The sequence below is a fragment of the Aspergillus undulatus genome (genome assembly GCF_047715775.1).
Source record: "Aspergillus undulatus strain CBS 261.88 unplaced genomic scaffold BDV17scaffold_75, whole genome shotgun sequence".
Taxonomy (NCBI): domain Eukaryota; kingdom Fungi; phylum Ascomycota; class Eurotiomycetes; order Eurotiales; family Aspergillaceae; genus Aspergillus; species Aspergillus undulatus.
The window spans coordinates 44,934-68,881 of NW_027396679.1; the positions used below are offsets into that span (position 1 = coordinate 44,934).

At 53.8% G+C, this 23,948-nt stretch overlaps 9 protein-coding genes and 2 non-coding genes across 11 annotated transcripts; 5 read left to right on the top strand and 6 right to left on the bottom strand.

Moving 5' to 3' along the window:
- Positions 1-304: 304 nt before the first annotated feature.
- BDV17DRAFT_295778 (uncharacterized protein) lies at positions 305-12,387 on the top strand (the record flags this gene model as incomplete). Its single annotated transcript, XM_073763143.1, has 6 exons — positions 305-559; positions 636-780; positions 836-2,732; positions 2,793-3,583; positions 3,640-9,614; positions 9,664-12,387. The coding sequence occupies 6 exons, from the start codon at positions 305-307 to the stop codon at positions 12,385-12,387; spliced, it is 11,787 nt and encodes a 3,928-aa protein (XP_073610889.1).
- On the bottom strand, positions 12,380-13,298 carry BDV17DRAFT_275503 (uncharacterized protein). Its single transcript, XM_073759221.1, has one exon. It carries the CDS (start codon positions 13,208-13,210, stop codon positions 12,893-12,895), a length of 318 nt encoding a protein of 105 aa, XP_073610890.1. The 5' UTR covers positions 13,211-13,298; the 3' UTR covers positions 12,380-12,892.
- BDV17DRAFT_t137 lies at positions 12,672-12,768 on the bottom strand. Its single transcript has one exon. It is a non-coding gene; the product is annotated as a tRNA-Phe (tRNA).
- A 123-nt stretch (positions 13,299-13,421) lies between the features above and the next one.
- Positions 13,422-13,508, bottom strand: BDV17DRAFT_t136. The gene has a single exon. It is a non-coding gene; the product is annotated as a tRNA-Tyr (tRNA).
- Positions 13,509-13,514: 6 nt separating this feature from the next.
- BDV17DRAFT_275505 (alpha/beta fold hydrolase) lies at positions 13,515-14,382 on the bottom strand. The gene has a single exon (XM_073759222.1). The coding sequence runs from the start codon at positions 13,894-13,896 to the stop codon at positions 13,561-13,563; it is 336 nt and encodes a 111-aa protein (XP_073610891.1). The 5' UTR covers positions 13,897-14,382; the 3' UTR covers positions 13,515-13,560.
- BDV17DRAFT_295780 (uncharacterized protein) lies at positions 13,961-14,340 on the bottom strand (the record flags this gene model as incomplete). The annotated part of the gene is made up of 2 exons (XM_073763144.1): positions 13,961-14,059; positions 14,116-14,340. 2 exons carry the CDS (start codon positions 14,338-14,340, stop codon positions 13,961-13,963), a joined length of 324 nt encoding a protein of 107 aa, XP_073610892.1.
- Positions 14,383-15,088: 706 nt separating the features above from the next.
- On the top strand, positions 15,089-16,446 carry BDV17DRAFT_275508 (dihydrofolate reductase family protein). The gene has a single exon (XM_073759223.1). The coding sequence runs from the start codon at positions 15,128-15,130 to the stop codon at positions 15,740-15,742; it is 615 nt and encodes a 204-aa protein (XP_073610893.1). The 5' UTR covers positions 15,089-15,127; the 3' UTR covers positions 15,743-16,446.
- Positions 16,447-17,129: 683 nt separating this feature from the next.
- On the top strand, positions 17,130-17,854 carry BDV17DRAFT_222472 (uncharacterized protein). The gene is made up of 2 exons (XM_073755636.1): positions 17,130-17,695; positions 17,748-17,854. The coding sequence occupies exon 1, from the start codon at positions 17,256-17,258 to the stop codon at positions 17,607-17,609; it is 354 nt and encodes a 117-aa protein (XP_073610894.1). The 5' UTR covers positions 17,130-17,255; the 3' UTR covers positions 17,610-17,695; positions 17,748-17,854.
- BDV17DRAFT_222482 (uncharacterized protein) lies at positions 17,363-18,329 on the top strand. The gene has a single exon (XM_073755637.1). The coding sequence runs from the start codon at positions 17,684-17,686 to the stop codon at positions 18,233-18,235; it is 552 nt and encodes a 183-aa protein (XP_073610895.1). The 5' UTR covers positions 17,363-17,683; the 3' UTR covers positions 18,236-18,329.
- A 1,264-nt stretch (positions 18,330-19,593) lies between these two features.
- On the bottom strand, positions 19,594-21,248 carry BDV17DRAFT_222490 (NAD(P)/FAD-dependent oxidoreductase). The gene is made up of 2 exons (XM_073755638.1): positions 20,940-21,248; positions 19,594-20,854 (listed from the first exon to the last, which is right to left on the bottom strand). The coding sequence occupies exons 1-2, from the start codon at positions 21,133-21,135 to the stop codon at positions 19,725-19,727; spliced, it is 1,326 nt and encodes a 441-aa protein (XP_073610896.1). The 5' UTR covers positions 21,136-21,248; the 3' UTR covers positions 19,594-19,724.
- Positions 21,249-21,780: 532 nt separating this feature from the next.
- On the top strand, positions 21,781-23,050 carry BDV17DRAFT_295783 (uncharacterized protein; the record flags this gene model as incomplete). Its single annotated transcript, XM_073763145.1, has 2 exons — positions 21,781-22,015; positions 22,944-23,050. 2 exons carry the CDS (start codon positions 21,781-21,783, stop codon positions 23,048-23,050), a joined length of 342 nt encoding a protein of 113 aa, XP_073610897.1.
- Positions 23,051-23,948: the final 898 nt, after the last annotated feature.

A 23,948-nucleotide genomic window follows, 5' to 3' on the forward strand; every position in this document is an offset into this window, starting at 1 on the left:
CCATGCCGCAGGGCTGTGATTAAAGCTCCGTCCGGACACGGAGCACTCGACCATGTACTATCAACGCGAAGCTGGCACGATTTTTCTATATGAGATAAATAGATACTTTATGCTTCCTCTGTCGCTCTTCGAAAGTTCCATAGACGTTGACGATCCGGCCCTTCACCGAGCATTCTCCCCGGCCACAGTCCCTCTCTCCATAAAATATACATTAATCCATTAATTTTGGCGCGAGCTTCCTGAATCGACACTGCGCACCCAGGTGAGGAACCCAATAGAACTAACTAACTAACAAACCAGCAACATGTCTCCATTTCTTTCAGACAGCATGAACGGGCGCGTTCCCAACGGCGTCCCAGAGACCGCCAGCGATAAGCCTGCCGCACAGGCGGACAACCCACCCTGTATTGTGGGTATGGCATGCCGTGTCCCGGGTGCTTCATCACCCTCACAGCTGTGGGAGAACATTATGAACAAAGTCGATGTGCAGCGCAAGATGCCTGCGGATCGATTCAACGTTGATGCGTTCTATCATCCTGATGGAACTCATAAGGGAACTGTGTGTCTAGCCCACCCCCAGTCTGAGTTTATTTCTTTCCCATGTGTGTGTTTACTAAGTAATGGCTTGCTGGCAGACAAATGCTAGATACGGCTACTTCCTCGATCAGGATCTGGGGCTGTTTGATGCTGGATTCTTTAACATCTCTGGGAAGGAGGCGGAGGCGATGGATCCCCAGCAGCGGCTTTTGCTTGAAGTGGTCTATGAAGCTTTGGAAGATGGTAATCTCCCTCATCCTACAGTTATTTCGGTCAGTCCACTAACGAGAAGCACTAGCTGGGATCACCCTAGACGAGATTCAAGGCTCTCAAACTTCTGTCTTCTGCGGCTCTTTCACAAACGACTACAGCGCGATGACAGGCAAAGACCTCGAATACTACCCAAAATATCTCGTCACGGGTGTCGGGAACTCTATCTTGTCCAACCGAATCTCCTACTTCTATAACCTGCAAGGCCCCAGCGCAACAATCGACACCGCGTGCTCTTCCTCCCTAGTCTGCTTCCACATGGGCGCGCAGTCCCTGCGCAACGGGGAAGCCGAGATCTCCATCGTCGTCGGGTCAGCCCTGCACTATGACTCGAATGTGTACATCACCATGACCGACCTCGGCATGTTATCCACCGACGGCCGCTGCAGGCATGGAGATGCTGCGGGGAGCGGCTACGTTCGTGGCGAGGGCATCACGGCGATGGTCCTCAAGCGCCAGAGCAGAGCCCAAGCGGATGGGGATTCCATTCGTGCGATAGTCCGCGGGACGGGTGTCAATCATGACGGGCGGAAACAGGGTATCACGCTGCCGTCCTCGCAGGCCCAGGCGGCGCTTATCAGGAGCACATACGAGCGTGCTGGGCTGAGGCCGGTGGATACGAGCTTTGTGGAGTGCCACGGCACTGGCACGAAGGCGGGAGACCCGAGAGAGTTGAAGGCTATCTATGAAGCATTTTCGAAGGGTCGTTCCGATACCTTGCACGTTGGCTCGGTGAAGACGAATATCGGGCATTTGGAGGGTGCGTCTGGTGTAGCTGGGTTGATCAAGGCGACCATGGCGCTTGAGAAGCAGGTTATCCCTCCCAATATGCACTTTTCGACGCCGAATCCAGAAATCGACTTCAAGGGCTGGGGGCTGCAGATTCCTACTGCTGCCAAGGAGTGGAAGGTCCAAGATGGCATCCCCAGACGGGCTTCGATCAACTCGTTCGGGTATGGAGGGACAAACGCCCATGTTATTCTCGAGGAATATAACCATGCTCTTACCACTCCACGACTGCCTCCTACCATTGCGACGCCAAGCAAGCTGGCCTCAATGGCTCAGGGGAGACCGTACCTCGTGCCCTTGACTTCCCACTCGGACCGAGCAGGAAAGCTCTGGGGTGAGAAGCTTGCTGCGTACCTGGCCGAGAACCAGGTCAGTGTGGCGGATGTTGCAGCCTCACTCTCGTCTCGCCGAACAATGCATCGGTTCCGGTCATTCGCCATTGCGTCCGGTGTGGACTCGATAATTGAACGGGTCAAGGACCCCCTTCCCGTCGCACAGTGGAAGAGCAAGCTCGACAGTGTCCCACGCCTTGGATTCGTCTTCACGGGGCAAGGCGCACAGTGGTTTGCCATGGGCCGAAGCTTGATCGAACAATCCCCATTGTTCCTGCAAACGCTCGAGAGGTGCGATGCCATCCTGCAGGCACTGCCCCAGGACCGCCCTACCTGGTCAGTTGTGAGAGAACTACAGAAATCACAGCAAGACTCGAACCTCTCTCAAACGGAATACTCCCAGCCCATCTGCACAGCCGTTCAGCTAGGCCTGCTGGAGGTTCTCGCCCAGTGGGGAATCAAGCCTTCCGGGGTTGTTGGCCACAGCAGTGGTGAGCTAGCTGCTACCTATGCTGCGGGCCTGCTCTCCTTTGAGAATGCGCTTGTCGCGGCGTACTATCGTGGCGTGCATATGGGCTCTGGTGCAGCAGCACCGGGATCTGTGCCTGGAGCCATGATGGCGGTTGGAATGACGGAAGCAGAGGTTGCTGCTGAGTTGGAGCCGTATGCTGGGCGGATTGCCGTTGCAGCTATGAATAGTCCGTCCAGTTTCACAGTGTCTGGGGATGAAGATGCGGTGGTTGAATTGCAGCAGACGCTGTCCGAGAGGAAGGTCTTTGCGCGCCGACTGCAGGTGGCTCAAGCGTAAGTCCTTTCCAAATATTCCATCTAACTGCTGCGCAAGAAGCTCACGACTTTGTTTAGTTTCCATAGTCACCACATGCTTCCCTTGGCCCCGGGATACAAGGGCGCGCTTGATGCTTACCCTGGTTTCAAGGGCAGCAAGGCCCAGTCAGCCGTCATGGTGTCAAGTGTCACCGGCCGAATTGCTAGTCCCGCTACCATGAGACCGGAATACTTTACTGCAAACATGACGGGCATGGTCAAGTTCTCAGATGCATTGAGCGAGCTTGTCCTGGATGAAGAGGACCAGCGACGTATCGACGTCTTGGTGGAGATCGGCCCTCATCCCGCCCTGAAAGGCCCATCCAACCAGACCCTCGACCAGCTCAAATTCAAGCTCCCGTATCTTGGGACCCTGGACCGCAAGGTTGATGCGTACGAGAGTCTCCTCACGACAGCCGGACAGCTCTTTGCGTTGGGATACCCGGTCAGCCTTGAAGAAGTCAACAGGAATCAGTTCCTCAATGAACGGGGTGAGGTTTCGAGCATTCAAGCGGGAGACAGTAACATTTCCCTGCCTTCTTATGCCTGGGATCATCACGACAGGCACTGGGCAGAAACCCGTTTGATCAACGAGTATCGACTGCGTCCATTCCGGCATTCCATCCTTGGGGCGCGCGTTGCAGGCTCGCTGGAGACTCGCCCCAGGTGGCGCAACTTTCTTCGGCCCTCTGAGATAACCTGGTTGCCCGATCACTGCATTGACGGGAAGGTGATCTTCCCGGCTGCAGGGTATCTCAACATGGCCGTCGAGGCCGCTGCTTCGCTTGTGGATGGCACCATTCGAGAATTCGAGCTGGTGGATGTATCAGGTATGCTTTCTTTCAGATCTATATACCTCAAATTGACCAGGGACTAATTCTCATAGTGAAATCGGCACTCGTCATTAGTGACAAAGACATGGGAACCGAGACAATTGTCGAATTCGTTCCAGTCGTTGAATCCGCCGAGACCTCGTCATCTATTTGGAAACACTTTGTGGTGCTGTCCGTCGACGAAGCCGGTAACCAGCGAGAGCACTGCACAGGCACGATCCGAGTTGAAACCGGGTCTCCCGACACCCTTCACTCTTCTTCCGCCTCAAGCAAGCCATCTGTCAAGGACCTCCGCCAGCAGAGCTTCCGAAGCACGGAGCGCAACCGATTCTACCGGCGCCTACACGGCATGGGCCTCCAGTACGGCGAGACCTTCCAGCTGATGACGGGCAACGTTGAAAGTGGCGACGGAACCGCGACGGCTCCTATTTCCTGGAAGCCGCATCTTTTCACCCGCGAGGAGAGCGATATCTCAATCATTCACCCAGCCCTGCTAGATGCTTGCTTCCACCCTGTCTTTGCGTCAGTGGAGGGTAAGCTGGGCCAGACGCTCAGAGCACCGTATGTCCCGACTTTCATCCGCTCCCTGCGTGTCTCTGGTCTTCTGGACGCGTGGAAGACGCTCGAGACAGGGTATGAGTGCGAAGTCTTGGTCGAGACAAGCGCGCTTGGCCCTCGCACAGCGACTAATGATGTCCGCCTGCACTCGAAAGATGAAGGACACCTATTGCTGGATATTCAGGGACTCAAATTGACGAGTCTCGGGGACAACGAGGCCGATGACACCAAGCGCACTCTGTTCTTTGGGACGCAGTGGAAGCCCATGTTCACTGCGCTGGGGTGGTCATCTCCATCATCTGATGAACAGTATAGCCTGGCGAAACTGGTGGAATTATACGTCCATCAACACCCGAACAGCAAGATTCTGCATGTTACCCCAGGGTTGTCTGCAACCGAGGAGCATATCCTCCCTGCTCTCAGGGGTATCACTGACGCCGAGCGAAGGAATATTGGGAACTTGACTATTCTCCCTGATGGGGATGCGGCACTACACGCTTTTGACGGACTCGTCCAACAGGGAAACGGCCTGGTGAGCGTCGTAAACGAGACCGCAGACGTCTTCGATTTGGTTGTCGTCTCGACCGACGTCCAGCCGTCCGCTTTTCCAGAGCGAGTGGCTGAAAATGGATATCTCATCGCCTCCGGATCTTCAATCAGCGATCTCCCTACCACTCTCCAGCCATTCTATACCTTCCCAGGCGTGCATATATGGCGCAACACATCGTCAACGAACAGCCAGCCCGACGACGCACTGACAATTGTGATGCCAACCAACCCAAGTGCGGAGACTCGAGAACTAGCAAATGCAATCAAATCGGAGCGCAATATCCCGGCCGTCGAATGTGATTTCCTGTCTCTAGTCGAAGGTGCCAAAGATGTCCACGGTGATGTCGTCGTCCTTGCCAGCCTGGACGCGAACCTTTACTTCGACCAGAACGATGAAGCAGAGTTCCGGGCAGCACAAGCCCTTCTCGGCAAGGAAGAACACGGCAACATCGTCTGGCTAACTCGAGGCGGGCTCATGGATGCCTCTTCTCCGGAACAGGCGCTCGTTCTCGGTCTCTGCCGCAGCGCACGCAGCGAGAATTCGGACCTGCGCCTAGCGGTCTTCGATATAGAACCTTCGTCGACCATACATCAATCTGCCAAACTCACCTCCATCCTGCTGGACCGGTCGATCAACGAGAACGAGATTGCGGAACGCGGCGGCCTCCTGTATATCCCTCGACTGGTCGCCAGCGACGATCTCAACTCCAGAATCCCCAATGGGTTCGGCAGCGAGCCCAGAATGCAGTCATTGCATCAACCAAGCCGTCCTCTTGGTCTACGGATCGGTCAACCAGGTCTTCTGGATACTTTGGTGTTCTCGGACGACCTCGAGCTCACAAGCACACCGCTACAGCCAGACGAGCTAGAAATCGAAGTCAAGGCCTCGGCGCTCAACGCCCGCGATATCGCAGTCGGCATGGGTACGGCCGACGACTCGAAGCTCGGCGATGAGTGTGCAGGAACTGTTCTTCGCGTCGGCAGCAATGTGTCTCCGAATGATTTCACCGTCGGTGATCGGGTCGTGGCCTGGCGCCCAGGCCAGGGCGCGCATCAGACGGTCGTCCGCAATCCTGCTTGCCTATGTTACAGGCTGCAGGATCAAATGTCATTTGCAGTGGCCGCATCCATTCCCCTTGCCCTGACGACGGCTTACTACTCCATTGTCCATACAGCCCGCCTGCAACCAGGCGAGACGATCCTGATTCACTCGGCAGCCGGAGGCGTCGGGCAGATGGCGATCCAAATCGCGCAGAACATCGGGGCAAACATCGTTGCCACTGTGGGTTCGACTGAGAAGAGGGCCTTCCTGATAGATACCTACGGCCTCCAGGAGGCGCAAATCCTCTCGTCTCGCGACGATTCTTTCGTTGAAGGCATCCAAAGTCTCACGAACAGCAGGGGCGTCGACGTCGTCCTCAACTCGCTCGCCGGCCCTCTGCTCCAGTCGACCTGGGTCTCTATCGCTCCTTTTGGCCGGTTCGTCGAAATCGGCAAACGCGATATCGACCAGAACAGCCGAATCCCCATGGATCCCTTCCGACGGAACGTGTCTTTCGCAAGCGTGGACATGACCACCATGTTCGAGAAGAACCAGCGACTGGGTGCACACGTCTTGCAGGAATGCTCTACCCTCGTTCAGGAGGGGAAGATCCAGCCTCCTCAGCCCATTACAGAAGTTGCTTACGCCGATGTCCACCGCGCATTCCGCATGTTACAGGCTGGCACAATGAGCGGCAAGGTCGTCCTCACCCCCGGCGGCCCCAATGACAAGGTCTTGGTCGAACCATCTCAGTTCCGCCGCCGCAGAATCTTTGAGCAGGACAGGACGTACCTGCTTGTTGGTGGTCTAGGAGGTCTTGGTCGTCGCCTGAGCGAATGGCTTTTCGAGCGCGGCGCCCGACATCTGGCCTTCCTGTCTCGCTCTGGAGCGAAACGCGCAGAAGCACGCGAGACAGTCGAGTGGCTACAAGATCGCGGTGTCCAGGTCACCGTGTTCAGTGGAGACGTCAGCGACGCAAGCGTTGTGAATGCCGCTATCCAGCAAATCGAAGCTACCCCGTATCGCCTCGCGGGTGTCTTCCACGCGGCGATGGTCCTGCAAGATGCGCCATTGCCCCAGATGACATTCGCGCAGTGGCAGACCAGCTTGACGCCCAAGGTGCGAGGCGCATATAACCTCCACCAAGCGACTATCTCTGTCCCGCTCGATTTCTTCGTCTGCTTCTCTTCTCTTTCTGGAATCGTGGGATCGAAGGCCCAGGCCAACTATTCCGCCGGCAACAGCTACCTCGACGCTCTTTGCGCGCACCGACGCGGCATGGGACTGGTTGGGACTACCATGGACGTCGGCATGGTCGTTGGCATTGGAGCCGTGTCGGAAGATGGCCAGCTGCAGGCCGTCATGGAACGCGAGGGGTACGACGCCGTCAACGAAGACGAATTCTTCGCGCAGATCGAAACCGCCGTCGCCCCCTTATCCTCCGCGGATAAGCTCGCCCTCGTCGATTCACAGGGCAGGGACGCCCATCAGACCATCACTGGCGTTAACCTGCGCCGTGCGACAGGCTACTGGGTCAACGAGCCGCGCTTCCGGAACCTGTACGCCAACCATGACTTTGCCGGGTCAAGCGAGGGAGAAAGCAAGAAACAGGACGTCATGGCTGAGTTGCAAGAGGCCAAGGACGAGGAAGCACGTGTCGAGATCCTGACTGACAGGTTCTTTGACAAAATTGCTGCTGTTCTCTCTGTTGACAAGAGTATTCTGCAGCCGAACCGCAGCCTGGCAGATTACGGACTGGATAGTCTTGTTGCGATGGAAATTCGGCAGTGGTTCTTCAAAGCCGTTGGGGTGAGACTGGCTACGTTTGATATCCTCAACAGCCAGAGTATCCACGCCCTTGTTGAAAAGGTTGCGTCCGTGATGGTGCTGAAGCGAGAGGCTGAGCCAGCTGCAGCCAAGGCGAACGGCGAACAGTTGGTGAATGGGGCTGCTGCTGATGCTGAGACCTCTCTATCCCTACCTGCCATCGACAACGTCTCCTTCAAGAGCGGAGCTGTGCGGGAGGTTCCCATGTCTTCTTTCCAACGACGACTGTGGTTTATGCACAATCTGGCTGAAGATCCCTCGTTCCTCAACGTGTCCAATATCTCCCGACTTCGAGGACAGCCTGATGCAGAGTTGTTACGCCAGACTCTCCATGAGCTCAAAGAGCGTAACGAGACACTGCGCACTGCCTACTTTGAGGGCGACGAATTCTCCCAGCAGGAGATCCTGGAAAACACTCCGACTGAACTGCCCGAATTGGACTTTTCTGAGTCGTCGGACCCCGAAGCAGCCCTGAATGAACACGCCAAGGCCCTGCAAGATCAGCCGCTGGATATCGAATCGGGCGAGGTGATGAGAACCGCGCTCGTCAAACTCCAGGACGACCAATATGCCCTCGTCTTGATCTACCACCACATCTGCATTGACCGCGGAAGCAGCCGATCCATCATCGAGCAAGTCATCAACATGTACCAGGCCCTGCGGAATGACAGGCCCCTCGCCTCCGTTGCCCGACCCGCCATCAGCTACGCAGACTTCAGCGTCTGGCACAACGCCCTCCTCAGATCCTCTGAGATGCAGCCCAGTCTGGAGTTCTGGAAAACAGTCTACGAAACCCTACCTGCGGGACCCATGCGCCTCCTCCCATTTGCAAAGGCGACCCGGCCAGAGGCCAACGACTACCAGCGCAAGATCCACCGAACCGTCTTGAAGAAGAGCCTCCTCCAGCGCATGAAGCGCATCTGCGCCCGGTTGACCCTCACTCCCGCGCAGTTCCTCATGGCTGCCCTGCGCGCTTTCCTGTACAGATACACCGAGGAGGAAGACCTCACCATCCACCTGGTGGACGGCGACCGTCCGATCCCCGCTGTCAACGATACACTGGGTTTCTTCGTCAACCTCGTCCCTATCAGATGCCAGATCGACCACTCCACTAGTTTCGAGGCAGTCCTGCGTCAAATCAAGACCCTCATCATGAACGCGCTTTCACATTCACAGTTGCCCTTCGATGCCATCGTCGATGCTGTCGGTGTGGAAAGGTCGCCCGCGCACTTTCCCCTCGGCCAGGTCGTGCTCAACTACCAGATCCACGGCACGTTCCCCGTGTATTCCGCCGGCGACTTTGATGTCACCGAGGTGACGGGTGAGGATATCCCCACGGCAAGTGAACTCCAACTCGAGGCGCTGGAGGATCCGGCAGTGGGACTCAAACTTCGTCTTGAGTATTCCAGCACACTTTACGGGGAGGAGGATATGGATTGCTTCTTGGAGAACTTTGCCGAGTTCCTAGGCAGTAGTATCAAGGATCATCGCCAGCCTGTTTCGGAAGTTAGCATGGTCGGTGAGAAGGAACTGCAGTTTTTGAAGCGCAATCTGTTTAACCTGGACGTTGTGCCTAACACCTGGGAGGACCAGCCGGTTCCTGAGCGGATCCTGGCCATTGCTCGCCAGTATGCCGACGAGGTGGCAGTGGAGAGTTCAGATGTCCATGACCGCAGCCTCACTTACTCGACTCTCGTTGCAAAGGCTACCAATGTCTTCCAGGCAGTTCAAAAGTCAGGGGTCCAGCCTGGGTCCAAAGTAGGCATTCTGTCCAAACCAGGCCCCATGGCGATTGCGGCGATGCTGGGTGTTTTATTCGCTGGGTGCGGGTTCGTCACCCTCGATCCTGATTTTGCAAAGGAGCGTCTGGCCTTTATGGTAGCAGACTCGGGCATCAGTGTCCTTGTGGCACAGCAGAAGCTTGAAAATCATGCTCGTGCTCTTTCCTCTGTCCCCGTGTTGGTTCTCGAGCAGATTCCTCGTTCAGGAGCAATCATTGACGCCCCTGTTCCTGTCACGAAGGATTCTCCTTTCTATACTATCTACACTTCTGTAGGCTTCCTGATCCTTGTCAAGACAATAATTGTGCTAACTACAGCAGGGAAGCACCGGGACTCCGAAAGGCGTCGTCCTGAGCCAGTCGAACACGCAGCAGATGCTTAGCACGCTGCACCACGATTACGGATTCACTCCCAGTGACCGCTTCCTGCACCAATCTTCCATCTCCTTTGACCTCTCAATCGTTCAGATCTTTTCCGCCCTGACCGCAGGAGCTCGTGTGTGCGTCGCCAGCGCTGAAATCCGCAAGGACCCTGTTGCGCTCGCAAAGTACATGGAGGCATCCCAGGTTTCAGTCACATACTTCACGCCCACGCAGTTCGCCCTGCTGATGGAGAGTGCGAGCACGCACCTCCAGAATATGTCCAACTACCGGGTCGCGTATTTTGCCGGCGAGAAACTGCCCGTCCGCGTGGCGAGGGCCTTTTACGAACTCGGAACGCCCGCAAAGGCCTACAATACCTGGAGCCCAAGCGAGCTTGTCGTCCAGACGACCATCCAGGAAGTTGAGTATCCTGAGGACGACAACGTCAATATCCCCATTGGGTACCCGATGGCCAACATGCGCCACTACATCCTCGACGCAAATGCAAGGCCTCTGCCACGCGGAGTCGTCGGGGAGATCGTTGTCGGGGGAGCCCAGGTCGGACTGGGATACATCAACCGGCCGGAGATCAATGAGCGCGCCTTCCTGCAAGACCCATTTTGCGGCGAGGAGGACCACGCCCGTGGTTGGGGACGCATGTTCCGCACGGGCGACAAGGGTCGCTTTCTTCCTGGGGGGAACCTCGAGTTCCACGGTCGCATTGCGGGCGATAAACAGGTGAAATTGCGAGGATTCCGTGTTGATCTAGGAGAGGTCGAGCATCGCATCTTCATGGAGGCGAATAAGGATCCCGAGGCCTGTGGTGTCGTTGATCTGGCGGTTATTGCCCGACAGGTCACGCAAGGAGAAAGCATCACGGATGAGCGTCAATTGATTGCGTTTGTCGTACCTCGACAGGCTCTCCCAGTGGGCAAGCAGTCGGCCTTTGCTTTCCGACTGAACGAGCTGGCAGGCAAGCATCTCAATCCGTACATGCTGCCCAGTGCGTACCAGTTCATGGACAACCTCCCCACGACAATCGGGGGCAAGGTCGATCTCCAGCGACTGCTGAAATGTCCCTTGGCCCTCACGTATCCCGTTGCAGAGGCTCCAGTTGACTCGCAGCAGGGGGATGGAGCAATGACAGACGAGGCCATCCTCGAAGCCGTCACGCACCGGTTCCGCCAGGTCTTGAAGCTCCCAGAAACACGACCCGTTGGGCCCGATGACAGCTTCTTCGCACTGGGCGGGCACAGTCTCCTGCTGATGCGCCTGCAGGCTCGTCTCAAGCGTGCCCTCAAGATGCCACTGCCTCTCAATGCAATGTTCAAGCAGCCTACCCCCAGGGGCATTGCCCAGCTGATGATGACGGGCACAGCTCCCATTGCACCTGCATCTGCATCTCTAACCCAGAACTCAACCACCGCGACTATCGACTGGGCGGCGGAAACAAAGCTCGACGACTCTCTCAGCCCCTGCAAAGTCAACATTTTCCCGTCCCAGATCACATCAGTCCTCCTGACGGGCGCGGACTCCTACATTGGAGTGCACATGCTCGCCACCCTCATGCAAGACCCAACCCTCGACGAGATCTACGTCCTTGGCTCCCACAAGCAGCTTGAAATGACCGACATCTACAAAGGGATCGAGACTTACCAGCTCTCCGCTCTCGCCCCGCCGCGCGAGGACCTCGAGCGCCGCCTCACCTTCCTCCCGGGCACCCTCACCTCCCACCGTTTCGGCCTCTCGCCAACCGACTTCCTCCGCCTCGCCCGCAACATCCAGGGCATTTACCACCTCGGCGGGTACATCTCGCTGCTTCGCTCGTATGACGCCCTCCGCGAGGCAAACGTGACCTCGGCGCATAACATCGTCCGCCTCGCGAGCCTCGGCCGCTTCAATACACGCATCCACCACCTCTCTACCTGGGCTGTCCCGCATCTCCAAGCGTGGCAGACATCGACATCTACCAGCACCTCATCATCCATCATAGCAAACGAGGTCAGCGCGCGCCATTTCACTCCCGAATCGGTCGACCGCCTCGGCTACTTCAAGGCGCGCTGGGCGTCCGAAATCGTGCTCGAGAACGCCGCAGCACGGGGCTTCAACGTCTCCATTTACCGCGCGTCCGCTGCAACGGCGCACACGGCGACGGGCGTCCCCGAGCCCCGGGAGGACTTTATCAGAACCATGATCCTGAGTATGCTGCACGCCAAGGCGATCCCGCAGCTTGAAGCAAGAGAGAGACCGTTTGTCGTTGATTTCGTGCCGGTGGATTACATCACGAGTAGCATGAAGGCGCTTTCGATGGTTGAGCGTGGCGGAGCCCAAGATCAGGAGGAGCAGGAAGCTGGAGCTGCAATCTACCACCTCTCTAACCCCTCCCCTCTCCCAATCGAGAGCCTCCCAGGTCTCATGGAGGCCATCAACGGGGAGGCTGGTGGGCGCAGTCTCCCGTTTGCGGAGTGGATTGAGGCCGTGCAGGCGATTGACACGGCGCCTGACGCGCCGGTGCGGTGGGCGGTGCTGAGAGAGTACTTTGAAGCGGGACATTTGATGTTTGGCCTTGAGAATGCGAAGACGAGGGCTGTGCTGAGGGAGTTGGGTATGGACAACTGTCAGCCGGTTGATGTGGAGTATTTGAGGGGGATGGTGCAGAGGGAGAAGGCGAGGGTTGTATAAGTTGTTTTTCAATTACTGTCTAAGTTGTTTACATATATTATATAGACTGGATTAATGTATGATCGATCTCTTTTGTATCTCTCGCCCTGTGTTGTGTCTTGGTTGGTGGTTGGGCGAATAAGACGTAGTAGCCCTACCCATAAAACTTGTAGATTGACTGACTGACCTGACCACCTGCCATAAATACAAAGTAACCCACCAATCTCACCAATGCCGACACACACGGTGAAGTAAACTGGACGGAGATAATCAACCTATTTAGCAAAAAGAGCAGAAAAAAGTAATGGGGTCACCCGGGATTGAACCGGGGACCTTGCGATCACAAGAATGAGATTGAAGTTGACTTCAGTCGCACGCTCATCCCAACTGAGCTATAACCCCTTATGAAAGAAGATTACTTGGAACGTGGAGCTACCAATAATGCATTGTGTGATATTGATCGAAGGCCGTTGTGGTTTGGTCGGTGGCAAGTGCACCAGTTCAGTCGCGTTCTCGGTATGGGGGCTCATAGTATCGCACAACACTCTGTCGAAAAGGCAGAGTGATCTAGAAACCCTGGTGTATCTGAGGAACATGGGTCACTGAAGTCTATACGGTGATTTTGGCTAGCGTCCATGTCCAGCCAAGCTGTCGAGAGGCCGTGGTCGGCCGCCTCCGGGGCGATACTGCTGGCAATATCGTGGCCATGCTGATGCAAGGCCGGCAATCCATTCCATTGAAGACTGGGAAAAGCTAGGCTTTCTTCGCTGCGCTGAGTTGGAATGTGACTTGATGTTGCAACTTCGAAAGTGCAGGTGCTACATTGAGCCAAGAAGAATATCATGAGGCATGATGTTACGAAGACAAATAATGCTCGATGGCGGCTGAACGCTGACTGCCCGCTCCGATGACCCAGTCCCGCCGGCTTTTCCCAAAACCTCCCTTTACTTCTGAAGAACTCAAAATCTTGAAGGATATAGTTGCAAGGCATCGTCAGATCCTATGAACGTATTGGAAAAAAAAAATAAACTAAAAATAAAAATAAAAAGAGCACATCCCCCGACGCGGAGTCGAGCCGCGGATCTCTCGATCGCAGGAATCCATTACAGTCGAGCGCATTAAACCAACTATGCTATCGGGGGTTGAGTGCGACTTCACTTTCCTTACTAGCTGCCTTATAGCCCACTGCCCTGTTTAGCCGCCCGCTTGCTGCTTGATACACTCGACCACAAAAGCAGGTTTATTCAAGAAAGGCGAGTGGCCCTCCTGACATCGACATCTCTCAACCGTAAACGCCCCCTTGCCCTGCGCTACCATCCGCTCCTGCACTTGCACCGGAAGAGCTCGGTCATTTTCGCAGATAATATACGTACTCGGGATCTCCAGAAACGCCGAGTACGTCGTTGACACAACCAACGGTCCAGGCGGGAATGTCCCCAGCAGGCTTAACGGCCTCATCCACGTCCGCTGCATCACACCGGTTGAAGAAGACGTCGCGAACTGCGCCTTTGTGGATGGGTATTGAGCCATTCTTCATAGTTCAACCCAGTCAACAAATGCATGCCCCCGATGAAACGAAGTGTCATACCTCCCGTCAAAACTGGGCCCCAAACTCCATCATCTCCGGTTTCCTCCTCTCAATCTCCTCCTCCTCCGGTCCAACAGGAACCATCTGCCCCATATGCATCTGCCCCTGGGGGAGAGCCATCGCACACATATACACCAGACGAATGACACCAGTGGCATGACATGACCCTGCTTCAGGCGTTCCTCCTTGCCAAGGCCCTTGGCGGCTTCGCCCAGCGCGACCACGTCGTGTCCGGAGCCGAGTTCAAGTGGTGGGTTGGAGTTTACGGTTGGTAGGGGGACGGCGCGGGCGCTGAAGCCGGCCCTGGAGAGGAGGGTGGTGAGTTTTGCGTAGTGGGCTGGGATGTGCCAGGCACCGGGGGTTATTATGACAGATAGGTTGGGCATTTTGGGAATTTTTTGGTGACAATTTGGATAAGAAGATTGAAGAGATGGTGAAGGGTGGTCTGTACATTGGGGAAATGTGGGCGAGATCGGAGTTTACAGATTGGGGCCCCCCGGCGGAACCGCCTGGTAGACCCATGTCTTTTGTCTTTGGGTGATGTAACTTGCTGCGAAGTACAGCGGGGGAATTTGGTTATGTATCTGAGCGTTGAAGACTGCGATGCAAAGTATACTTAGGGCTTGGCGAGGTAAGGTACCCGGCGTGTCTTTTCGTCCGCTGCACGCTTGGTCAACCCACCTGCAGAGTCCGACAAACCCTAATTGGCAACCGTGGTCGGAATCGGGAGGCATCGCTTTTCTCCAGGCTGATGCAATTATCTGATATTCAATGCCTGGAAACCTTAGGGGTATATTCATATCTCTGATATATGGCCTTGAGAATGAGAGGTAGAACTCGACGCAGCCCGAAATATAGCTACATCCTGTTCGTAGTTCGTGCGATGTAGGCCCTATTTCCAATCACAATGAACTAGTTTAGTGGAACATCGTCTCAGTCTATGCTTGCCAGGCCTAATTGTTCGATGGGAGGCATAAATTCCTCCGCTGAACCAGTAAACCTAAAGTCGCCCCCGTGTGAAGATAACGTGCAGAAATCTTGGAACAGCCATTCTAGGCATTCTCGGCATGACTCAACACCCAGCATACATAAAAGCCCACCTGCGCGATGAAGCTCACGTTCGAATCGCATTGATTTCAACAGCACCACCCCACCTTAAGGTAAAAAAAAAATATGTCCAACAAACATCGCCCCTGGAAAACCCGCCTCTACGCCGCAACAAGCCTAGATGGCCTTCTCGCGCGCGCGAACAACGACATAACTTGGCTCACACAGCCACCCTCCGACCCAGACCATACAACTCCCTCAACCCCACGCCAAACACCAACCTTCGAAGATCATATAGCCGAAGTCGACTTCATCGTTATGGGGCGCGTGACGTTTGAGGTTTGTTGCTCGTTTCCGCAGTGGCCGTATCCTGAACGAAAGATACTCGTGCTCAGTGAGACGCTTGAACATCTCCCAAATACCGCTCCTCAAGGAGCCCGGATTGTTCGATCAATTCATGGAGTTGAGAAGATACTAAACGACGAAGGAGCAAAAATGGTCTACGTTGATGGCGGTAAGATCACGAGGGATTTCCTGAGGAGGGGGTGGGTAGATGAGATGGTCCTTACGCTTGCACCTGTTTTGCTGGGTGCTGAGGGTGGACGTGGTTCGTCGTTGTTTGGGTTTGGGGTTGAGGATGGAGAGACTGGATTGAACGCAGATATGAGGTTTACGCTGCTGGGTGTGGATGTCATTGAGAATGGGATGGTGAGTTGTTGGTATCGGGTTACGGGGGCGTGAGGGACTATGTGAGAACATGCCTATGCGGGAGCTGCAAACTCAGAGTGGGATCACCAAGATCTTACTGTAGTCTATTGATGTTTCTGGTCTTTTAGCAGAGTAAGAATGGTACCTGAGGTGCGTTGGTTTGAATCGTTTCAACTGCCAGGTTGATTATGCCCTGTATTCCCTCGTGTCCTATGCATTACACGATGTCTTGTGATATATGTCATCAAGAGCCCACAAAGCCGCAGGGTATAAGCAACCTAACAACATCCATGGAACGAAGAGGCTCCTGGAGGAAGAATAAAGGAGGGCAAGCATATTCAGGGATTAGGGCACGTTCACTGGGCCTGTATGTGTTTGACTCAATTTTGTTAACTATACCGTCCTGGATACTACCAGTTGAGGCAATTGCATCGTACTTTCCGCGGGTCTTTGCATGACATTGCGGCTCCTAACCCGAGAGTGCAAGAATTCAATTCAGAGCAACACGAGTAGATATGCACGCTGGACACGAGCGTCGCCTACCTTTAGTTAGGTACAGGTCGGGTTCGTAGAGGCCACGTTTTCGAGCATTGTCTGCAGATGGCCTAGTGTGACTCTTGATCCCTGTCGCTTACGTGCAGCGAGTCGATTGGTTGTCTCTGTGGCTGAGATGGAAGAACGGCAAGGCTGGCTTGCTAACGTTTAGAGAGCAAACGCCGGGTGAGCCTTGCAATTTCTCTTTTCTCTTCTCTTTTCGCTCCTCGCTCTCTTCTCTCTTTGCCGCCACAAAAACTGTGTCAGGGACAGGCTACAAGATCTCAATATGGATCCTGTCTCGGCCGTGGGCCTAGCTGCGGCCATCCTTATTCTTCCCAGTTAGGATGGCTGACGATGTTGAGTAGTGACCAACAGTCCTCAACCAAGGCCCAACTAGATCAGGTACAGTCCGCGGCAGAGCGACTTTCGACATCGAGCGCACTTGAGCTATCGAAGACTCGCGAGGATATACTCGAGGCAGTGGAAAGACTAATACAGAGCTCCAAGCATACGAAACCAGTGGGCCCTGCGTCTGTGGTTGGAGGGCAGCAGTCTTTCAATATATCGCAGCCCGAACACGCAGATGTCGTGCACTTTCACTCAGAACTGCAAGCCGTCAGATCTGCCTTGGGTACGCTATCGTCCATGATGACTGTATTGCCAGTGGGGGAATTGAATTCTACAGAATCTCAGCTTCCCAGAAATGTTTCATCGAGAGGATGGAATTCGCAACCCCGGAACGGGAACTTTCGAGTGACTTTTGGAAGAACCGGACGCGAGCGTTGCGGACGATGATGAAGAACACAAGATTGGATCAACTACCACGGGGAGTTCTGACAGAGATCTCGCTGACCAGTCCAAGGCCGGAGAAGATGAGTCGTTCGGAGTCAAGGAGTGGTAGGTAGGAACAAGAAAGGAAAGCTGCCGCCCGGTCTTCCTGAATTGGCTGAGGACAGGCAGTGGGGTATACCACATCTCAGGGAAGGCAGGGTCGGGCAAGTCAACCCTCATGAAATTCCTTTGCGACAATTCCACAACTCAAAAAGAATTGGCCGTTTGGGCGAGGCATAAACGACTCGTCTTTGGTCGCTTCTTTTTCTGGAAAACCGGGAATGAACTACAAAAATCGCTTCAAGGTCTGTATAGATCACTACTCTTTGAGGTCCCGAGGCAGTGCCCGGACCTCATTCCCCGCGTCTTTCCTGACCAATGGGTGATTTTGAAGAGTTTTGGTGACCTGAAAGCGTTGGATTTCGAGTTGTTTCGCCCAGGTAAGATCAAGGATGCCTTCCAACTTCTGACTCAGAACAACACGTTCGCCAAACACCGATTCTGTTTTCTAATAGATGGCTTGACGATTTGACGTCTCCTGAGTTTCCTTCTTTACAAGAAATTACGCCGTTCACACCAGAGCGGCTAGAGAGCGTACTCGATATCATGGACTGTCGAGTGAGGAGCATAACCAAAGGCTTTCTGGAGCTAGTTACTGAGGACTATACAGGAAGCCATCCACTTACGGCTTCCTCAGTGAGCCCCTTTGCTGGCCGGGGTGCAAAGTCCTGTCGGCTTTTTCATCGAACAGCCAGAGACTTTGTTCTGGACCGTCCAAAGCTGGGGCAAATTGTTGACTCCAACCTTACCTCTATATCAGAGTCAATCCATCGTCTCCGACTTGCGGAGATATTGAGCCTCGATCTTCCGGATCGACAGAAGCTGTGTGTGAGAGTTGAGAGGTGGAGTGGCGACGCTTTTAACGAAGAACTGTCACTTTCTTTCCAGAGGTACCAAACCGTCTTTGGGCATGTCGCAAAAAACGCTGGATGCTACAGAAAGAGACCGGTACCGCGTTTTTGGATTTCATCATGGCTTTGGTGGAAACCCACTCAACTCATCTTTTCTCTATTATGCTGCGGTGAAAAATCAGCCGTCAGTACGTCTTGGGCGAGGCAACCAAGAGTCGCCACCTGCTCACCATGGCATCTGATTTGAAACTTCTAGTGGCTACGGCCGCAGGTAGAAATTTCGAGCTGATTGAGGATTTACTTGGGATTGGTGCTTCCTTCGACCAACACTTCACCTGTTACCATTCTGAGAGCGATAAAGACCCTGGCGAGCCCGTTTCCAATTAGGCTGCTTCTCCTGGCGTGGTTTATACCTTATCTTTTGAAAGTCTGTAATGCAGTGGATTATCGGCTACCTTATTCTGCGCCAGGGATGCCCCAGGTTTTGGAGATCCTCTTTCGACACAAAGAAGTTCGTTGACTGTTTTCTCTTGATTTCCGCGGATTATTCTAAGGCCTCTAGGGCTTTCCCGGTATCTGGCCTGGTGGGAGCACCTTCTCACAGTCAAGATGCGTTTTTTTGTCTCTCTTTACTCTGTGATCAAGGTTCAGCCATTCTCAAACACGGATCGATCGCTTTCTCTGGTCATACCACTTGCTACCAGCAACCAAGGTACTTCGCACCAGCTGCTCAAAAAGCTCAAGCTACCTTTACGGCCAAAGAAGACCACTGTTTTGGGCAATGGCCCTGCCAAACGTTACCCTGTCCTCGATCGTATACCTGACAACATGGCTCCCGTCCCACAAAAGCTGGTGTGCGGTGAGTGGGAAGTGCCCAACGACTTGATGATTTCAATATCTTAGATGACCGGGGTAAGATAGAAGGGAGGAAAGCTGAAGACTTTACCTGCTCCGGCAATCGCCGACAGATACCACTGTGCTATTGCTTTCTATAGCTAGATACCTCTAAGAGATCATCTCAGCCAGGATTGTCGCAAAAAGACGTTTACGATATTTCCACCAAACCAGCCCCATAGTCCTCGCCCAAGCAAGCAACCAGAAGAACCCAACTCGACCCAAAGCAAAACACACACCAAGAATCAAACCACCCAATACCCAGGATCCCCGCCTTTGGCCGACTGTCTTCTACGTGCTTCTAATTCTCGAGCTCATTCGGGCCATCCTGTCGCCTACTCCAGACAGAATGGAAAAGATTCAGACAGCTGGTGACGCAATAGTCCTAATGTTCCAGAGCCTACGTCGGTATTTCTACCTCTGCACGGGCGGTGGGTCTAGAGCCAACGATAGATTGAGGAGGAGTATCGCAAGCGGACAAATAATGACCAGGACGCTGTCAAACACTCTCGTGTACTACGCGATATATGGGCTGGTGAGAGTAAGTGAGGCCAACGTGTTCGGTCTACAGAGTGTCTAATTATTACCTTACGAGCAGATAATCTCGAAAAGCACCAGGGGGTAGATGGATTCCCAGAGAAAATTGGTTTCTTTGCTCGTGGGCTTGTTTGGTAGTACCTCGCTCATTGGTCCTGCATTGCCGGCTATCTAGTCCAGGGAAAGTTCTAACTGTTTGCGTACCAAGGAAGGGACACAATATTCAGGATATATTTTCTCCCACGGCCCATTGGGACTGAAACTGACACATAATTGTTCAGCTACCCGCACTATCGCACATATGGTCATTCAATCCGTGTCCAGCCCTCTTCCGGTATATCCTGGAAGTTCCTGACCTTTTCAGGCCCGCCATGGCGACCCTGAGTCGAATTCCAGTCGCGATTAATCGCCGTCTCAGGTCTCCAGCGTACGACCTCCTTCACCTCCTTGTCAAGTCTCCCCTCCATCGCATCGACAATGAACCCACCAATGCTGGGTACCTGCATCGCCCCGTTCCCGGACCCCCCAACGGCAACAACAAGCGACTTGTGCTCAGGGTGTCTATCAATCAAGAACGCACGGTCAGGGGTATCAGCATCCCAGCAGATCCTGGCGAAAGAAAAAGGCCGGTCTGCTAAGTGCGGCATTGTCTCCCGCAGGAACTCCCGAGTGCGCGACTCAGACTCCAGCGGGATCTGGTTTCTCGCGAAGGGGACGCTTCTTTTTTCACCGGGACGGTGTGGGTCCGGGACGAAGTTGCAGTATCCGGGATGTTCGTCGCAGACTTTGAGCTCGTGGTTGTCCTCGTCCGGCTCAATGAAGAAGCCCTTTGCGACGTTGAAGAGGACAGGCAGGTTGCGGTACCTCCTTGCTTCCTCGAGTGTTAGACGGATGTGGGCGAGTGTCCAGGCTGTCGGGCGAAGCTGCTTCTTAAAGTCCAGAAGAAGGTCACTTGCTGCGCCGGCGGCGAGGATAGTCTGCTCTGCTCTGTGGAAAGTCCCATCAGCAGTGCGAACCCCGACTACGTCCCCGTTTTCATAGAGTAGTTTTTCGACTTTCCCCTGCGGCGTCCCACCGATAAATCTAACACCCAGTCTCTTCGCCTCATCATGCGCTGACACAATCGCCTTACGCGCATGAATCCACCCCGCATCTTTCTTACTTATCCATCCCTTCCAATTGGGCAGGTCACCAGTCAAAACCCCCTCCGGCATAGTCCCTCGAAAATCCCCCGCCGACTCAAGAGCGACATAATCCGCATCATGGGACTCAACTTCATGCTCCTTGATTGCGCTAATAAGCTCCGAGCTATCAGCAGCAACAATGAACCCCGTCTCATGGAAATAGGGCGCAAACACGGGATCTTCTTTCCATCCTTTCAGGGCGGCGCGGGAGAAGGTGCTGAATGCTATGGCGTTTGGAATGGATATTCCTTCTGCTTGGATTTAGCTCTCGCCCATCAACATCAACATCAACATGGGAATGGGAATGTGAATGGGAAATTTTGTGGATTGGGCTACCTTTCAACTCCTTATGTTCGACAATCTTATTCACGTCGTTCCCTGCTGCGATGGGCGAGGGGATTTCGTATGGGTCCAGGACTGTGACGTTTGTGTAGCCCCGACGAGCGAGATGGAGAGCTGTCGAGCAGCCCCAGGTTCCTGCTCCTATGATGAGAATTGTAGATGCCTTGGTGGGTATTGGTGGAGAGGCCATGATTGCGTGAGGTGGTGTGATGGAGAAGAACACAACAAGAGCAGGAAGAGGTAGGGGAAAGTAGATGATGTAGGTGGGATGATGTGTTAAGTAGTACCTAGAAGATAGCTGGGATTATGTAATCTGAATTCGATTCACAGTTTGTGAATTATTGATGATGCTTAGCCCTAAGACTGGATGGGCATCGTCGGTTGAGGTTCATAAAGCTTGGCAGTGTGGTCGACTATTTACGGATCCGTTGTAAATTGGGCTATGTAGACTTGCAGAGATTCACTACTTGCCTGAAAGTCACCCATAGATGGGCCTATTGCATCAACCTCACCTACACCGCGGCAGACCATGCATGATCTCACCTGCATATGATCTTGCATTTCCAGTACCACTCGTGCTACCCTCGGAAGCATAATGACACCAGCAGATGCCTGCACTTTTCCAGCTTTTGCAGCTCACACTTGTCATTTCGGTTATCCCCAGCCAGCCGCAGCAGACAGGCCGCTTAAATAGATCAGTGCTCCCCCTCCATCATTTTCCAAAAATAAGGATAGCCTGCTTTGATACGCTTGAGAATGACTTTCAATATGTGCGCCATGATACTAAACGAGCCATTCTTCGCCCGGCTGCTGGGCGTGCCTGAACAGGTAAAGAATGGCATTTGTTGTCGATTCATCTAGCGGGATTGATGCGACGTACGGCGACATACTGGAAGATACGATTAACCTCCAACTTGTCCTGAAGCGCATGCTTCCAGACGCGTTGGAGGAAAGCTTGGGACTTCTTCTCGAGGATAGCCCTTTTGTCTTCGTGCTCGCTCCAGCTGGGTATCCGTTCCTTGTGGCAGCTCTTGCCATTCTCTCCATAGGGGGCGCACATTCTCCTATCGGTAAGCCTTGCCCCTTCGCCTTTCAAGCCCTCCCAACAGCCTCGAAGCCAACACGCCAATCCGGCTTCCACCATAGCTACAGAGATCCAGCCAGAGGAAGCAAGTCACCTCATGCGGCAAAGCAAAACAAGTTGTATCCTGGCTCATCCGGAATACATCCACCTCGCCGAGAAATGCCGGGTAAGTGCCTCGACTGCAGGCCAGCCCGTTACAGTGATTCCCCATCAAGTGGAACGAACGGCCGTGTGACAAAACAGCATGCGAAACCCCGACCCGGCCTCTAACCATCAGCCCGCAGTGTACAATTGCCCCCCACAGACCGGGAATCCCCCTCTTCACCTCCGGCACGACCGGCCCCCCAAAAGGGGTAATCCACGACCGACGCTTCCAGTCCGGACTCCAAATGCTCCACGGCCTAGGCGAGGTCGTCCTCAACCACCAGCCCGCGCGTGCTTCTTCGGGACCCCGACGAGAAGGCACGCCCATCATACTCAGATTTATACCATGCTCTGACACGTGAACTTATCTGCTCGTCAAGCTAAGCTTGATAAATATAGATAGGAGTGACCACCTGACATACTAACGGGGACTGAGTTACCAGCACTCAGAACAGATTTTAAGCGACAACGCTGCTTTTCAATATTCCGTCAAGCGGTCATATACACAGTCAATATCAGACGGGTTGTTTAAGGAAATAGATCTATTGTCACGATCTAAAACACACTAGAGCCGATTTCCAACCTAAGAATTAATAACGGAGGACTGGAAGCAATGGGAATGATCCAGTGTACTTCGCAACAGACTCGATTCCATTTCGAATCTACCAAGCATCGAGAGGAAAGAAACCCTATATGCAGCAGTACGACGGAAAAGGGATGTCTCATATACACCAGATGTGCTGACTTTAATACTAGATTGATGTTAAAAGGGCTGTACATGGTTGTCACATCTGAGGAAGAGTATGCTGAAAAGAGTAAACGCAAAGCCAAATCTAAAAGCGGCACCACCAGGCGGCAGCCTGTTTTGTTCGTTTAGGTCTTCTTTATGGACTTTAGTAACAGAGACATGCTTCTGTGCATCAGACTCTGCAAATTCTGGGTCTATGAGGCAGCCGTGTTCTAGTATTTCATCCTCTTGAAAGTAAATCTGTCAACCAAACTAAGATCCTGAAGAGAGACAAGACAGTGCAGAGCAAGGGCAATGAGTGTTGTCTTACTGAACAGACCGGCAACGGTGTTTCCAGTAGTCTCCGACTCGTGCAAAAGATCTGTTTGAAGCTGGACAACAGCGGACAGAATGCGCTGTCCACTCCCCGAAAAAGGGCCATTCCAAAAGCGTTTTGGCTCACAGAATTGACGCAGGAAGTGGTGCAGTGCGGCACTCAATGTAAGTTGCGGACCCTCCTGCTGGAACTTCGTTATATCGCGCAGGGCGTAGGCAGCCAAGGTTTCATCGAAGGGGCCGTACTCAAAATCCACTACTAACACGTAGTTACGCGATTTTTCACTGTGCAGGTACCGCTGGTACGGCCCTCTTCGAGTGAGTGAGCACTGTCGTGTCGTTGTGAGCATATGTCACGAGTAACGTCGAAAATAAAAAGCCATACCGGGGCTGTATCTTCCGAACTCATCAGCAAGGTTCACCTAGATTTTAGCCTGGGCTTGGAGAGCGCGGATCTTTAGAACGGGGATTTTGGATAGATGGTAGAGTGGCGAACAAGATTGAGCAAGATGACGCGCATCCTGGTGCGATGGTGCCTGTAAGAAGACGGGGAAGAGAATTTCAGTTGGCAACCGTAGCAGAGGACTTCGTGCGTGAGAAGACATTGTGTCCGAGACTAGGTTGTTGGATGATGGAGTGATGTCTGTGCGGTCGTGTTGATTGTTGACTCCCCTAAAGGTTATAGCAGTCTCTTCACGTGGCTACAGTGCGC